This window comes from Zingiber officinale, chromosome 1A (assembly GCF_018446385.1).
Source record: "Zingiber officinale cultivar Zhangliang chromosome 1A, Zo_v1.1, whole genome shotgun sequence".
Lineage (NCBI taxonomy): Eukaryota > Viridiplantae > Streptophyta > Magnoliopsida > Zingiberales > Zingiberaceae > Zingiber > Zingiber officinale.
The window spans coordinates 99,395,221-99,411,405 of record NC_055987.1 but is presented as its reverse complement, the minus strand read 5'-3'; the positions used below and the strand labels follow the sequence as shown (position 1 = coordinate 99,411,405).

The window sequence follows — 16,185 nt, the reverse complement described above, 5'->3', positions numbered from 1 at the left end:
GAATAAAGAAAGGGTACAAATGGAACTCCAAAGGGCGATTAAATCAATGCAAGAAACTCACATCGATTTCTCCGTCCCTTTTGGAAAAAAAAACAAAGTCTCAAAGAATCCTAATTACTAAAGAGATATCCTAATTTATTTTGTTATCAAATTATTTGAGAAAAATCAAATGGATGCTTCTTTATATTCGAATTGTTAAAGAGATATTCTTTTTTTGTTTATTATCTGTAATTTTACTTTTTCAAAACTATTTTTATTTTAAAGATTATTATAACATATTTATAATTACTACCATATAAATATTTGAATTCTGACTAATATAAATAAATTAGGTGTCAATATTATATTATAAAAACCCTTATAATTAATGCTAATAATATTACATTATAAAAATTACAATTCATGAATTTTGTAATATAGACGTTTTATTTTTTTTTATCAATATTAGTCGACACAAACCAACATCATAATATACATCTATGAATCATCACAGTTACAACATAGATAATTTATTTTAAATAATACTAATCAACATAATATTATAACATCTAACTACTGTAATTACAGTAATAGCAATTAAAAAAACGTAAAATATAGAGAGTTGGAATAAAAGGGCCCTTTAATAATAAATGAAATAAAAAAGCGTATTTTTAATCTTTATCTAAATTATTTTATCAAATATTAAAATATATCTATTTTATTAATGTAATGCCAATCGGTAATTTAATATATCGTTAATTAGTAAACTCAGTTGCTTAAGAACTCCATGTCATTAAAGAAAACGATAATGTCAAAAAAAAAACAAGTTGGAATTCAAAACGAATTTGGAATCACCGATTACCAGTCAACGATAGTTCAGCCGGTGAAAAAAATTTCCTATTGACTCCGACATTAAACCTGACAAATTATTGTCATAAAACCTACATTAATCTGCGTAGTTACATATCTATGACATCTATTAAAGTCTAAAAAAACTAACAAAAATTCACTTGAGAAAATCAGAATCCTCAAGATAAACAAAATAATTGAACAGGTACTTGAGGTGCAAAATTAATTAGTTACCTAATCGAGTACGGGTATGTTGTAGTTCGTCCAGATTTTCTCTTTAACTAATATGGACATCAAATTTCAATTTTACAATGTAAGCAGCCACTTGAGGTACAAAAATAATTAAACCTGGACAAAGAGAGTAACTATTATTACCAGAATTCATCAAACAACCACGCAGAGAGTTTATATCAGGATACCAAATAACAATATCCTGAATTGTAAATTACAATGGAGAAGAGATTGTACAATTCAGACGAGAATTTGCATGATAATTAGAGTCTAGACTCACAAAGAAATGAGCCATGAAGGAAGGCGAAGCACATAGGGGATGCTAACTACAAGAAACATAACCTCGCGATTCTGGGAGTCAAAGAAAGAACGGTAATAAAATGTCCTGTACAACTATCCCCATTACATTTGTATGGAGAGCCAAGGCAGACAATTAAAAGTAAGCTCCCTCGATGAAACCACCGTTGCAACTCACAGTTATATGTAACCAGTTGCAACTCCACAAATGTTCTTGCATGAATGTCGGCAGTACTCCATTCAAATATGGAAGACTAAATGAGAGTAGAGAGACTATCTGGGTTTTTGCCAGAAACCTGTCTGTGATTTTAAGTATGATGTGCCACCAGGTTTGTGTGCATTCAAACATAATGAAGAGAAAGGAAATCACCTGAGTGATATCGAAAGATGATTCATTTTATCATTGGGTGCATCATCCTGGAACTGACTCGGAATTTTCAGGCCTGTTCTGACCTCCATGAGTACCAGCGTCAGTAATAGGCATGGACCTCTGGGCAAACTCAAGTATTATCTTCCGCTGATGTTCGTTGGTGTGAGGAAGACTTGCACGTAACAGCTCCACAGGCATCTCTTTGCTAATAGTGATGTTTGCTTCAGGGCCTATAATTGTAGTACCAGCTGCTTGCACAAGCAGCATTTGCATTATACTGTCGTATTTGCTGAGGCAATATGTAGTTAGAAGCCCAAAGAAAGCATCAAATGATGCCTGCCATAGGGTTCGGTTGGAAAAACTGTAGTTGCTTGCAGCATGAGGGTCCATCAGAAGTTCCGTAGCTCTATCGAGAACACACTTTATAATTATGCTGGCTCCATCACCAGCTGAACTCCCAATAGGACGGAGTGGTGGTTGTTCAGATGAACATACTACTGCAGCTAGGCAAGCACCAAGTGCGCTAAGTTCCATATTGCGCATACATGAAGACACAGTTTTGGACAGATTGATGGTTGTTTCTGCTGCACTGGGATCTGTTGGTAGACCACCAAACAAAATCCTAAGGTGGCGGAAAATGGCCATACAGACTACTCTAGTTGGATGGCTTCCAGGAAGTAGAAGGTGAAGATAGCGTGATATGAGCTTTCTGCCTTTTGCAAGAGAAACGACACGTAAGAAAACAAGGTCATCCTTTGGGGCGAAAGCTGTTGAGTTATCAGATTTACCAGCACCAAATGGATCAACAAGTTGGAGTGATCCAGCAATGACATCAAGAAGAACCTGCCTTCTCCGCTTCAGTTGCAACCCACCATCTTGTGGTTGGTTAGCTTGTAGAACTCGATCGATATCATCCACATCCAGGAGAAGGCCAATACAATCTTCAATTGTGATTCTCGCAGCCAACATAGGCTCCTGTTCAAGAGGCTTTATAGAGGATTTCTGATCATCACTTGATGCAGATGGCATATCAACCTCAAGGAGAGGGCGAGGCCTGCGAACTGAAGATAATGGAACTCTCCCAAGTCCATCAACCTGAACATATGCATGGGATTCATTATTAGAACGTGACCGTGATGGAGGATCCTTTATTGCTGATGGACAAAACCGATGCTTAAGTCTTAAACTAGATGACTTTTTTGCAAGACAAGCTTGATGGTAGTAATCATCATGGTAAGGGTCAGTGATATGTGTTGCCGCATGCTGCATTTTCAAAATGCTTTCTATTTCTTGGCCGGACATGTACTTTGATCTGAATTGAAAACCACTATCACTCTTCGAGCTGCCAGTCTCTGACTGTTGAGACAATCGCATATTGTGTTTCCCTCTGTGAGATGATTTTGATCTATTGTCTCTAAAATTAGGCATACCACTAACTGACTCAAAGCTGTTCATCATGTGAGGGTGATTATATCGGTTGAATAAGTTAGATTGCAGGTGGGAGAAATGGGCAAGAGATTGCTGGAGCAATCTCTGCTGTTGTTGCTGTGACAAAAACTGTGGTGAAATTAAACCACCTTGCGGAAGTAAATGTTGAGGAAATAAATTAGGCAACAGGCCGTGATTCTCCCTTACAAAGAGGTCAGAATGATTGATCAAGTAATTTCTAGGCATGCTAGTAGATGAGACACCAGGATGTTTGAACTGCATACTTGGATGATAGTGCAGCCCATGATGCAATCCTCCCAACTGATTTAGAGAACTAGAATAAGGCAGCGGACCAGATATCTGGTCTGCTATACCCACAGATGGCAAACTTGAATGGCGAGTTAGAGGTAGACTTTGCCCCCCAGGTGGAGGGTAGGAAGTGAAAGATGACTTGGGGACAGAGATGGATTCAACAGAGTGAAGATGCTGCAGTTGGTGTGGATGAGAAGAAGTACGATACAGCGGCTTTAGTTCATCAAACTGAGATGGAGTAACAAGTGGCTGTGACGACCACCGTTTGTTATCCTGAACATCTTCAACATCCAATATCTGGTGATCAATCCATCTTGGAAAATCAGTTTCTTGTATCCAGTCCGCATTAGAAGAATCTGAGTAGGCATAATTTTTTGAATTAATTTCTAGAATGATGTTAAATATATATATATATATATAGTCATTTTGCAGGACTAGTAGGGTTAATAGTGTGAGAATGCCTTAGAAGATCAGAAGCAATAAACAATATGCAATATCTCAACTTCGCACATTAAGATCATATAAAGATTTGAGTAAATTGAAAGTGTAGTCAATGATTTAAAAACAAATCAATCCCTAGTAGAACTTTTGTTACCGATTATAAACTTGAAAATTCAGTTTAAGTAGAAAATGGTCGAATAAAACATTTATCTTCTGTTCTTTGAAGAAAAAGGTAAGTCAAGCAGCTTCCTTTGGCCAATTATTTTTAATTGTACTGGAGGAAAAAATAACTATGGCATGATATTGTTCAATGACAATTACGCCAGAGGGAGTATGATTCCTTAACAATCAGCTACATACAATCCAAAGGGCAACATACAGATGCAAGTACTAGACTTACTGAAAACTAGTCAATGATGAGGAAGGCCCAAGAACCATGAAACTTAATTGCTCTTTGATTTTGGTAATTGATATTTGTCCTCAACAACTTGGCAAGAATATGTAGTCAACTCCAATTCTAAATGATCAAGCCAATAGGATTTGTTGGAATCAAGAATTTACTTCCAGAACAATTTATCTCAACGGCTTCCCAGCTCTTGTATTCATTCCATTCTTTGAAATGAGTTGGGACTATTTTGCCTCAAGACAAACATATAAAGGATTTCAATAGCATATTGATGACAATTTCATATGGTTGAACCAAATGGTCTGCTACTCATATTTTTTTTAACAACATAGCTTTAAAATTGAACCTATCTTGCACTTGTATGATACCTATATTTGCTCCAATCATGCAATACAAGATGGTTTTACATATCTAACTTGAAAGACTTAAGAGGTGGTTAAATAAACCTACCAAAAGAATATATGTAAGGCTATATCAATGTTGTATTCAGATCCTTTAAATAACTTAATTATGTTAGTTTTCTTTGGTTTCCTACCTCCTACACCTTTAACCGATTCAAATTGAACATATTCATTTCGTTTAAACCTGAAACTGCACCAATTATTCAACGATTAGCTGTCCATGAATTTTTTTCATTTTATCTTTTCTAGTAACCTCTCACACATTATCATATCTACTATTAACTTTTCGAACATGTTGATTTCTAAATTTCCAATACACACGAATCCAAGAAATATATTGGATAGTATCACGACCTCATAAAGCTTCTTTCTAACCTCATGACAATGGCACAAGGTTCCAAAACTTATCTAAATTTTGACCGCACATTTTGTATCTTATTAATAATACTGCATCAATACCTCCTTGTTGACTGTTAGATCCAAAATATCTAAAATTCACTACAGAAGTTTCGTATGCATAGATCTTAAATATTTCCTAGCTTGTTTGGCATTTCAGTCACACTTAAACGTACACCTTTTAATTTAAAGTTTATCTCCCCAATTTCAACGACCAATTTATACTATTTTCACCCTCATCAATTAGCAGAAAATTAGCTGATGATAGCATGAAACAAGGGGGTCTATTTTTAATACAACTAATGAGTTCATCTAATATCATGATGTAAACTCACAAATATTTTTTAAAAAAATCATTTGTTATACACCTAGTAACTAACATGTTGCTATATTAGCATATTTGTCCATATAAAAATCTCACGTTGATATAATTATTAATACTCTTATTATTTTGTTACATACCTTTTCCAAAAGTTTCACAGGATCTCTCATGGTCACACACACACTATTCATCACTTTCTTTCCTTAATAAATTGGTCCTAGAAACACTTTTGCTCTTTCAGCAGGAATTTCTTATCTCTCAAGTAATAACTTTGTTAGTTCAATATCCCCAGCACACCGATTCCAACTGTAATACCTTCTGGACTTTAACTTAAATAAATTTACTATACATTTTAATCTCCAAACATACTTTTTTTTTTTTTGTAGAACATGGAATAGCTTGTTAAATAATCTCTCTTTTCTGTAATTATAAGAGTCATCTTCTCACTTTCATAACAATTGACTTATGCTTCCCTTTGGGCGTGTACATAGTATACCAAAGTATCCCCTACCTAAGGGCCTTGATATCTTGGATTGTGTTAGGCTTCCCTAACATTTTGATCTTCAATAAGTACGATGCTAATATTACCTAAATCTGTGTATTCTCTTTTCCTGCCATTAGCAACCTGGTATACTTTAGTATCTTTTTGCACTTCCTCAAATCACCGTGAACCCTCTTTAGTTCATATTATTATCTCATTCTTCTCAACTGAAAGTCTGAAAGTTCATACTATTATGTTCGACTTAATTCTCAATTGATATATCAAATTTCCTGCATCCAATTGTGATCATAAATCTTAATAATAGCATGAAAAACAATTCAGCATTGCAACATCTATCAGTGTGTGAAGGATTTTAGTAGCGAACATTGCTAGCAAAACATCCCAAGAAAGTTGGCAATCAGGCACAGAATACAAAACAAAGAAGAGAATGCAATATTTTGGTTGGAAATATCCTTGTCATTTTGTCTTCAGATCCTACCATTGTAATATCATTCTTCTATGTCATCTGCACCTTTAGATATTACTTTCTAGATGTTTTACATAGGAGTGAGATGCAAAAGAAGATAAACATATAGTCTCCAGCAAGAACTTAAATTCTTTGCTGAGATAGAACAAACACATTAAGATTAGTTTGCAATAATACCACACTATCACTTACTTTCTCTAGAAAAAGACCCTCTATCACCAATAACGCCTACACTCCTTGGTTCATTGACAACTCTGTTCAGCTGAGAATGCAGAAATAACCAGTCAACAAAAGACCAGATGCATAAAGAAATCATGACAAAAATGGTAAGAATCATGAGTAATATGATAGATAATATCAGAGGGCTCAAGGAGGTATACAAGCTTCTAAATTAAATCTTAGTCTGCCACATATCAGAGACATAAGAAAAGGCAAAAAGAACACGTCATTGACAAAAAGTTTTAAGGGAATCCTGAAGGCAATAAAACAACCTAAGAAACCAAATCTAAATCACTAGGCAAAAACAAGTGTAGTGTTTTATAGGTGCCAATTGTAGGCTACATATACTAGGTGAAATATCCAACTACACAATAGCACAAGGACTTCAGAACCTTAGATCCTACAAACAGGAAATTTGTACAGATAAAATAAAGAGAACAAATAAAGATAACCAAAAAGAAGGAATTTTTCATTGATAACTCAGATATGTTCTTTAGCAAGTAGCAGCTTCAATAAATCACAAAACCCAAAATTCATATACATGTATTAATTTCATTGAGCTTTTAAATTGAAAGAGCATAAATCACTCACACATGTAACCTGGGTAAACAGCCACAACAATCACAATCACTATATTAGAATATTAAGTATTTTAGACAGATTTTACTAAGTTGAAAAAAAAATTCTGTACTTCAACATAAAATTTACATATCTGACCTAAAGTTGTTGACATTTAACAAACCCATCCTACTACAATTGTAACAAATGCAGAGCTTTGTTAGGTACACCCATCTTATGGGAAATGCCATCTGCACCCATCTAGCTCCACGTTGGATCATAGATGACTCTCTTTGGTCATTGGCAAAGGGCAGTAAAAGCTATTTCTCCATCCCGTCACCACCTTCTTCTGTTCCACTCCTATTCTTCTCTTATCCCCTCTCTTTCCTCTCATCCATAAACCTTGCTCTCCAACCTCTTTCTCTTCACTCTCCCAAACTCCACCTTGACTCCCTCCACTCCCTCACTCACCTTCTCTCCTTCCTTGGTTCATCTTAGTTCCCTCTCTATATATGATATATCATCTCCTTCACCAATTACACCTCCCTCCACTTCTCACCCGTGTTCTACTTCTAATGGCTCTATACATTAAGACTCATCACAGAGATTCTTGATGCTTCTAAATCTTTACGGATGAAAAGAAATATCATACAAGTAACTCGTAGACAAGATATTCTAATTATGTATGTAATATGGAATATGAAAAAAAATAAAAAATTAATACTTGGGCTAAAAGAAAATTTTATAACACTTTGGCATAATCCGTCATACTATAAATTGGAGGGTTGCACAACAAAAGAAACATGTAAAAAAATAAATTGTGGCATAAATAAGCATGCTAAGATATCCTATGTGTGGAGTTAGTAAAAAGATTAAAAATATTAATGTCAAATGTAGCACCAATAGATGATACAATGTGATTACAAGGTGAGATGATATTGACACGCTCAATGGTGACAAATAATTTTATAGTTATAAGAGGGGAAGGTGTAAGGGGAGAGGGAAATCCCAAAAAAAAAACGAAAATGATTTATTAAGTTAAATATTAGTAGTGTTATAAACTTGCATTGAATTCATTTGATGAATAAGATTCATATAGCCAACTTAAATAATTGGTGCAAATATGGCTTGATGATGAAATCCAAAATTATAGGGTGTACAACTGATCACACCAATTGCATGCATAGCGAATTGTATCCATGAATAAAGTATTAGTTGCTCCATGTAGGGTATAGATTTTGAGGTAGTAATGAGAGTTGCAGCCAACAACATGATTCCATAGTATAGGATTTCGTATTAAAAAAAAAGTCAAGCTATCCCCTGCCAATGTGACAATGCAAGTATTGGAATTGTTTGACCCAATACAATTAAGGTGAATAATGAGATCATTATTAACTATTAATTAGGAGTAGATATTAATGAAAATAGCATTAATAAAATAAAGGATGAGTAGTTAAAATAGAGAACAGGGTCCAAAGTTTTGAGTTGTCATGTGCCCTTCAACAAAAAAGAGAAATCTTATATTTCTTTAGCTTTAAATAAAATTCAACAAAGGTATAAATTTAATTTCTACGAATTAAATTCATTTAAGAATTTTAGGATCTTTAAGAGGAGTTAAATGGATTCGTAGTGGTGAGAAAATTTTGTTTCGAGTGATTGGGGGAACAAATGGACTTTTGATTTGGGGAGGAAGCAACCAAGTTTAGGTGAGGCAACAGTTTCAACTAGTGTTGACCAGTTCGACTAGTTCAATTGGAATAATTCTAATCCTAGTATTTTGTATGTCCAAATTCTTCTCCCCTCTTGTGATTTTGCCAACCCCACCTCCCTGGGTATTCCTCCCTCTCTGTCTCTGTGTGATGCTCTACAAGCTTACTATGGTTATCAGCCTCCAACACTGTCAGTTAGTCCTCCTACTTAATAATTGTCTTAAATACTCATTTTAAAATCATTTGCGAACAAGCAAATCCTCGAGTAGAGTCTTCCCATGGCAATCATCTACTAAGAAAGGAATGTCCTTACTCAAAGGGTGCTTTTATCAAGTTAGGGGATCCACTAAGGTAGCTACCGCTACAGATGTCCAATTAAAAAGAGAAGAAGATCATAATGGTTTTTCATGATCAACCATGTGCAAATTCTTCTCTCCTCTGGATATTTTGCCAACTCCCAGCTCCCTTGGTGTTCCTCCCTCTCTGTCTTTGCGGATGCTCTACAAGCTGACTATGGTCATCAACCTCCAACATCGCTAGTTAGTCCTACTATTTAGGAGTTGCCCTAAATACTCATTTCAAAATGATTTGTCTGAGTAGAATCTTCTCATGGCAATCATCTATTGAGGAAAGATCCTCTCCTTACTCAAAGGGCGCTATTATCAAATTAGGGGATCTACCGAGGTAGCTACTATTAGGGATGTCAAATTGAAAAAAATAAGATCATGTGGTTTTTCATTGCCAACCATATGACGTTTGTGTTGCAATTGTAACCCAAATTGTTAGAGGTGCCATTTAAGATGTGTATGATGAATGGGATGTGTGTAAGGATATCTGAATGCTAAGCATCACGAGGACTAAAGAATTTAAGGATATGTGTTGAAGGAGAACAATTATGGGTGAGTTGTGTGCCTATTATTTACTAGGTCAAAGCATCATAAATTAGAGTGTCCTTTAATTTCATTTGAAGAGGATAAAGCATCAGGTTGTGTTGACAACCATGACATCATAAATGTTGCCAATGAGATCATCTATACCGGATCTAGAAGACATCATCATTTTCTAAAAGAGGCTAGTTGCCAATGAGACTAGCTATGCAATGGAGATAAGAGGTGTGCATTTAGTAGATGGAGCACGACAATATTTATTTATTGTTGTTGGCAAAAGGGAAACAAAATTGTTGTCATGTGACCTAGAGGGTGGGTTCGAGTCTCGGAAACCGTCTTTTTCTTACAAAGCAAAGTAAGGTTATGTACAATAAACCTTTTCCAAGACTCGGCATTGGCAGGAGTTTCATGTACCGAACTTCCCTTTTATTATTGTTGATAAATGGGGAGCCTTGGTGTAACAATAAAGTTGTTGATGTGTGACCTGGTGGTCACGAATTCGAGTTGAAGAATCATCCTCTTGCAATGCAGGGTTACGTTGCGTACAATCCTGGGACCTTGCATTGGTGGGAACTATATGCACCAGATTGCTCTTTTTATTGTTGTTGGCAACTTTCTCTCTCTTTTTTCCACATTTGATAGATTTTTTCCTCTCTTTTTTAATTACTTGTTTTCTTGCCCTTTTTTTCTCTCTTTGTTAATAATTTTATTTTTCAATGAACTGTTGAGGTAGATGGGAAGAGAGCACTAATGGCGATGGAAAAACAAAATCAGTGGAAGATGGAGATAACGAGAGATGTGTGAAGGAGGCAATGGAGGAAATGATGAGTGGAGATGAGGAGAGAAGGGAACCACAATAAAAATTAGTGATCCAAGAACAAGGTAATTAAGTTCTAGAGTGTGAATGGGACGTGAATAGGGATCGACACCAAAGCTTAAGGATGATAGATAATGGAGGATATAATTAATAGCAAGACCAATCATAATGCTTCAACTTTTATACAAAATGATGTAACACCAAAATGGAATTGTTTAACCAAGGGGATAAATATCTTTAAAAAAATAAGCCTCACTTAGAAAAAACTCTCATTGAAAAATTCAAAAGAAATTAAAAATGCTATTAACTCAAAATCTTATTTAGTACATGGTAGGAAACACTGGAAGTGAGTGAAAAGTTTTAAACTTAGTAGGGAAAAGACAATATATATAGAATTTAAATTTAGCAATATTTGTAACAAGGTAATTATTAAGATAGGAGATGATGAGTTATTTGTAACCGAGAGATTTAAGTATTTAGAATCGTTTTTACAAAAGGATGAAGGGGTTGAGAAATGTCTTACATAGAAATAAGTAGGACGATTGAAATTGAGAATAACATCAGATGTTCTTTGTGATCGTAAAGTACTTCTAAAATTTGAAGGGAAGTTCTACAAATATAGTGATTAAACCTGCTATATTATATGAAATTAAATGTTGGGCTACGACTCGAACACATGAGGATGTTAAGATGGATGTGCGGACAAACAACAATGGACAGGGTAAGAAATGAGAATATTAGAGAGAAAGTTGGATTGCATCTATTAGAGGGAAATTCCGTGAGACACGTTTAAGATGGTAACATATACACGACCAATAAATGCTCCAGACAATGTAAAGCTATCACAAGATATGCACATTAAATGAGGAAAAAGAAGACTAAAGAAGACTTAAGTTGGCAATGATAAAATATGATAAAATTTATTTAAATATAGATAGTGATATAGTAGGGGATAAAGACCAATTGCATAAAAGGATCCATATACCCGACTCCACCTATTGAGATAGGGCTTGATTATTGTTGTGATAGTTATACATGGGATCATAACTTTGCTATAGATTAGCAATAAGACTTCTTATAAAATAAAGACTATTTATCCCAATAAAATCTCAAATGATTTGTCTAAAAACTAAAGATTTTTTTAAAAACTCTCCAACTAAATTCTAAGTAATATAAAAAATTTAACAACATATACAATTTTAAACTTTTTAACAATATATTAAATAGAATTTAAAATCTCATTGATTTAAATTCAACACAAGTACCTTTTTGCATTCATATACCAACAGGGAAACCTCCTAATAGTATTACTATTTATTTCTCTATCAACAAAGCAAGCAAAAAAACTCAACAGAATTGTTTAAATTTACCTTTCTAAAGGTTGTTGCAAGGTCATCAATCTCGGATAAGGACCCTAAGCTTTCAATCTGCAAATATTACAATAGGACAATGCAATTTTAGCTACAAAAGTTTGCAAATATTGTTTTATAAGGTCTTTGCGTGAAAATAATAAGAACTAAAAGATCTGACATAGTATGTAAATGGTTAGGTTCTAGGAATTCTCAGTGTAGAACACTTGAATAACAATAGCAATCAAAGCTCAACAAAGTTAAATCGAAGAAGCAAAAGAATAAAACAAATCAATCTCAAGAATCATCAAGATAAATAAAAAGTGAAAGGTTGAAAACATGAGTTAGGACAAAGTTCTATGTGGGGAAGAAGCAGATTTTGGATCCAATTAAATCAATGTTTGTTTGATAAAGAAAGAAAAGAGAGAAAAATCAAAGGGACAGGAAATTGGTATAATGGACAACAATGCTGAGAAGGATCTAGATTTCAAAATTCAAATAACTATGACTATTTAAAGGTGTAAATTTGAAATTCACTCATGTAAACCCTAACCAATTGTGGTGAGCTATAACTGCCTATAATTCTACCCACTATTCACAATGATCAAAATATTTGATTGCCAACAAAATTTAAGTGATATTGTTTAATAAATCATGAGAATATATAAATAAATAAATAAATAAGTCTCTCTTCTGCACCTTTCAGTATGCAACGAGTTTGGCTGCTTACACTCTTTAGTAGACCTATATTCATAATGTGCCATGCCAGCACGAGTAGGGAAGGTGTACCTATCAAGTCTGAGAAATAGAGAATGTATATGTCAATGCTCCTACACCTGAACCTTGTACATGACAGTTCTAATTAGCTAGGATCTTTCATAGAAATATTTCCTAAATCCAATTTGTTAAGTTATCCTAGTGTTAAGGCCTACTATTTTACTCATACAAAGAAACCACACAAAAATAATTGCATGCATCAAACCACAAATGAATCGAAGTGATATGCTATTCCCAAGGGATTTCTTGGCCAAATCTCTCCATTTAGGCAGCCATATCTAATGCCTAACCTATTCGAATAAGGAAAATTGTTAAAACCAATGGTCATAACTCATGATAAGCAGCTGCTTAGGTGGTTTTTCCAAGTGGCTGCTTCAACTAGTGGTTTATCAATTGCACAATATAATGTGCCTCTATACTAGGTAGAGATTAGTAGCATTGTTTGAACAAGTGTCCATCTATGCGATTTTTTTGCCAAGTGGTGGCTTCATCTAGTGGCTAGGCGGCCCTTGCTAGGTGGCCTTATAGAAATCAACCAAGGTGGTAAGAAAAAAAGCAACCTCGGCAGTCAACCTAAGTGGCCTAGGCAACTCAGGCTGTCCACTTAGATGGGTTATGTGGGTCTAAAGAGAAAATATAATCTTTATAAGTTGTCCATTCATTTGATATTAGTTATCTTATCTATATTTACTATTGTTTATGATCCTAATTATAAGCTAGCTATGTATTTTCTTACAATTTGAATTTATAGTTATAAATTATTGAATTTTATTTTATATAGATATAAATCAACATTTGCCAATTTTAATAATTTCTTCTCTTACATATTTTAATACCAATCACCTAAGTCACTGCCTACAACTTAGGTGCCATGCAATAGGTTGACAATCTTTTAATACCTTGATCGGCAGATACAGCTATAAAAATTCTACAAACTAATTACAATAGGAGAGTGTAACACATATCTTTATCAATAAAAGTAACTCACTTCTTTATCACCAAGAGAAGAGAACTTGGATTGCTCAAGACCAACAAGACTTCCAAAGTAATCGTCATCTTCCAAACCACCTAACACAACTTCCTCCATGTCATCCTTACCAAAGAATGAATACTGTGAAGCATCAAACAGAATATTATCTGCATAGAACACAAAACCACATTACGAGTCTATAAGTTGCATTGGTAAATATAAGCTCTTGCTACAACGATGAAAAACCATGAATACTGACAATTATTTAGTGTTGGCAGCAAAAAAAAAAGGCCTTAGATAATGCATGTAAATAACAGGTTTACTGAATGGCAATTAGCACGGAAGGAAAGAGCATTAAGAGCCTTTTTCAGAAAAAAAAAGAAAGTAATTACAAGTAGCAACGTCAATTATTATAATATTATCATAGAAGTTAACAGGAAAAAAAATGTCAAAAATGAATTGTTAGTGGAGAATTGAAGCTCGCTGTTAATCTTTTCAAAGTGTCAATTGAAGTCCGACCTCCGGAAAAGTTGCCAAACCATTGAAACAAGATTCGTCAAGAAATCAAGCCCAACTTATGGTAGATATTAACATGAAGAAACCTTCACACCGATGCTCGGAAACGCTGATAAACAAATTCATGCATTAATAGCCAAGCCCATCAGCGGTTTCTAAAAAACCTCACGAAGGGGGGCTTCGAAGATGCAACTTACAGATCTACTTAGTTCGAAGAATTTATTTCCATCAGGACAACATAAACAACCCGATCAATCGAGAATGGGCATATGGCAAAGGAAAATTAAACTTCCATGCGAAAGGAGGCGAAAAAAAAAAAGGAAACATGACACTAAGGTCCACCGCGACCCCCAAAAAAGGAAGTGGCAAACACCAACCTGATCCACCGGCAGAGTATTTCCCGATGCCATCGATCCTGGGGTTTCCTTCCGCATCAAGCCCTTCCATGGCACCCGGATGCCGAAGGCTAAGACCCTAAAGAGCAAAAGTAGCAAAAGATGACGCCGATCGGCGGACGCATAAAGACGGGCGAAGGAGTTCCGCCCACCTCGCGACAAGAATAAAGGATTGGAGTTCTTCGCCAGTTGAGATCTGGGAGGCGCCGAGCGAGGCTGGTCGGTCGAGACTCCAGAGAGCAGTGTGGCGGCACTTGGCCTCGCCTCGCGAATGAACGAGTGACAAACAGGGAAGAAAAGGAATCATTGGCATGGCAGCGTATCAAAGGGGAATATTTTGGGTGGGTTTATTTTCATTTTGGCTCCTTTTAGTTTCACATTTTTTCACTATAGCTTTTCTGAATTGTATAAATGTTTTCAAAATGGACCCTGTAGTTTATTAGATTTGTTAAAATCCATTAAATATTTGTGCAAAAATTGAAGGAGCAGTTTAAAAAAAATAAAATAAAAAACGCTCCTCTTTTCTCAATAATTAAAAGGACATTCAGGCAGATTATATAATGGAACGTATTAAATAACTCGTATAACAATTTTAATTAAAACTGCTATATAAATTATAAATTTCATTAAAATATTTAAAATGTCTTTTTAATAATTAAAATAATGATATTGATCCTGTCTAAGAGTCGAGTCGACGGAAACTGAGAAGATGACACTCACGTTGACTGGATATAGACCGAATGTGACGTAGGCCTCCGACGAGCTAAGCCTGCAACCACAAGCCGTTAGTGCCAAGCCAGGGAGGGTTCCCCGGCGATGACCCTCTGACGCTCAAGTCAGTCACTGGTGCCAAGTAGATGAAGTAGAGAAGAGAAAAGAGCAGTAGCGTAACTGTAGCAACAGTATTGAAAAACATACTTCCGTCGAAGTATGAGGATCCTTATATATGACTCCCGAGAGGCGCGTGTACACTTCCCAAGACGTGCACGCTTCTCAAAGCATACTTGGAAAGGATGTGTTAGAAAAGTATGTCTGACGTCATACCTTAACAGCCCGAGCATATCCCTAACGTGATAGTAGAAGCTTCCACTGTACGATTCTCTGTCTGGCCATGCCGCCGATCATATCATTTGCCAGTAGCACAAGTTCCCAGAAGGATATCACCAGCTACTCCTTTTGTCTGTTACTGGGCCGAGGTGAGAGCCGCTCGACCAGTCTGTCATCCAGCTGATATCGCGATCGGGCCGAGCGGGATGTCTACTCGGCCAATGGTCTGCTATCTTGACTCCGTCCTATTGAGCGAGGGAGCCATGCCTGCCTGGAAGGGTATGTGTCCGCTGTTCGGTCGAGCGTGATGGTCGCTCAGCCCCTGTTCCTCCGTACTTGAGCCTTTTAAGCGTCGGAAGCTCGGTATCTGGTCGAGCTGTCGTATTATCGGGGTCGGGTATTCCCCACACCAATTTGGCAGATGGATCGCCCGATCAGATGAACTCCTGGGGCGCTGACCACCTTAACCGTCTGTCGAGCGGGCCCTACCTTACCACCGGATCACGTGTCTCCCCCTCAACTCTAGTCGAAGGAGGTTGCA

At 35.8% G+C, this 16,185-nt stretch overlaps 1 protein-coding gene across 1 annotated transcript; it reads right to left on the bottom strand.

Annotated features, from left to right (window-relative positions):
• Nucleotides 1-1,208: 1,208 nt before the first annotated feature.
• LOC122027424 (protein PAT1 homolog 1-like) lies at nucleotides 1,209-14,906 on the bottom strand. Its single transcript, XM_042586380.1, has 6 exons — nucleotides 14,750-14,906; nucleotides 14,580-14,676; nucleotides 13,705-13,853; nucleotides 11,961-12,017; nucleotides 6,593-6,662; nucleotides 1,209-3,822 (listed from the first exon to the last, which is right to left on the bottom strand). The coding sequence occupies exons 2-6, from the start codon at nucleotides 14,647-14,649 to the stop codon at nucleotides 1,769-1,771; spliced, it is 2,400 nt and encodes a 799-aa protein (XP_042442314.1). The 5' UTR covers nucleotides 14,650-14,676; nucleotides 14,750-14,906; the 3' UTR covers nucleotides 1,209-1,768.
• Nucleotides 14,907-16,185: the final 1,279 nt, after the last annotated feature.

Bases quoted from the DNA above. Each gene is read 5' to 3' on its own strand.
- LOC122027424 (XM_042586380.1), bottom strand. From the start codon at position 14,649: ATGGAAGGGCTTGATGCGGAAGGAAACCCCAGGATCGATGGCATCGGG. The intron at 6,663-11,960 runs GTAAATTTAAAC...CTGCATTCTCAG, and splicing joins TTGCAACAACCTTTAGAAAG to CTGAACAGAGTTGTCAATGA. The intron at 3,823-6,592 runs GTAAGTGATAGT...ATGCCTACTCAG, and splicing joins AGGGTCTTTTTCTAGAGAAA to ATTCTTCTAATGCGGACTGG.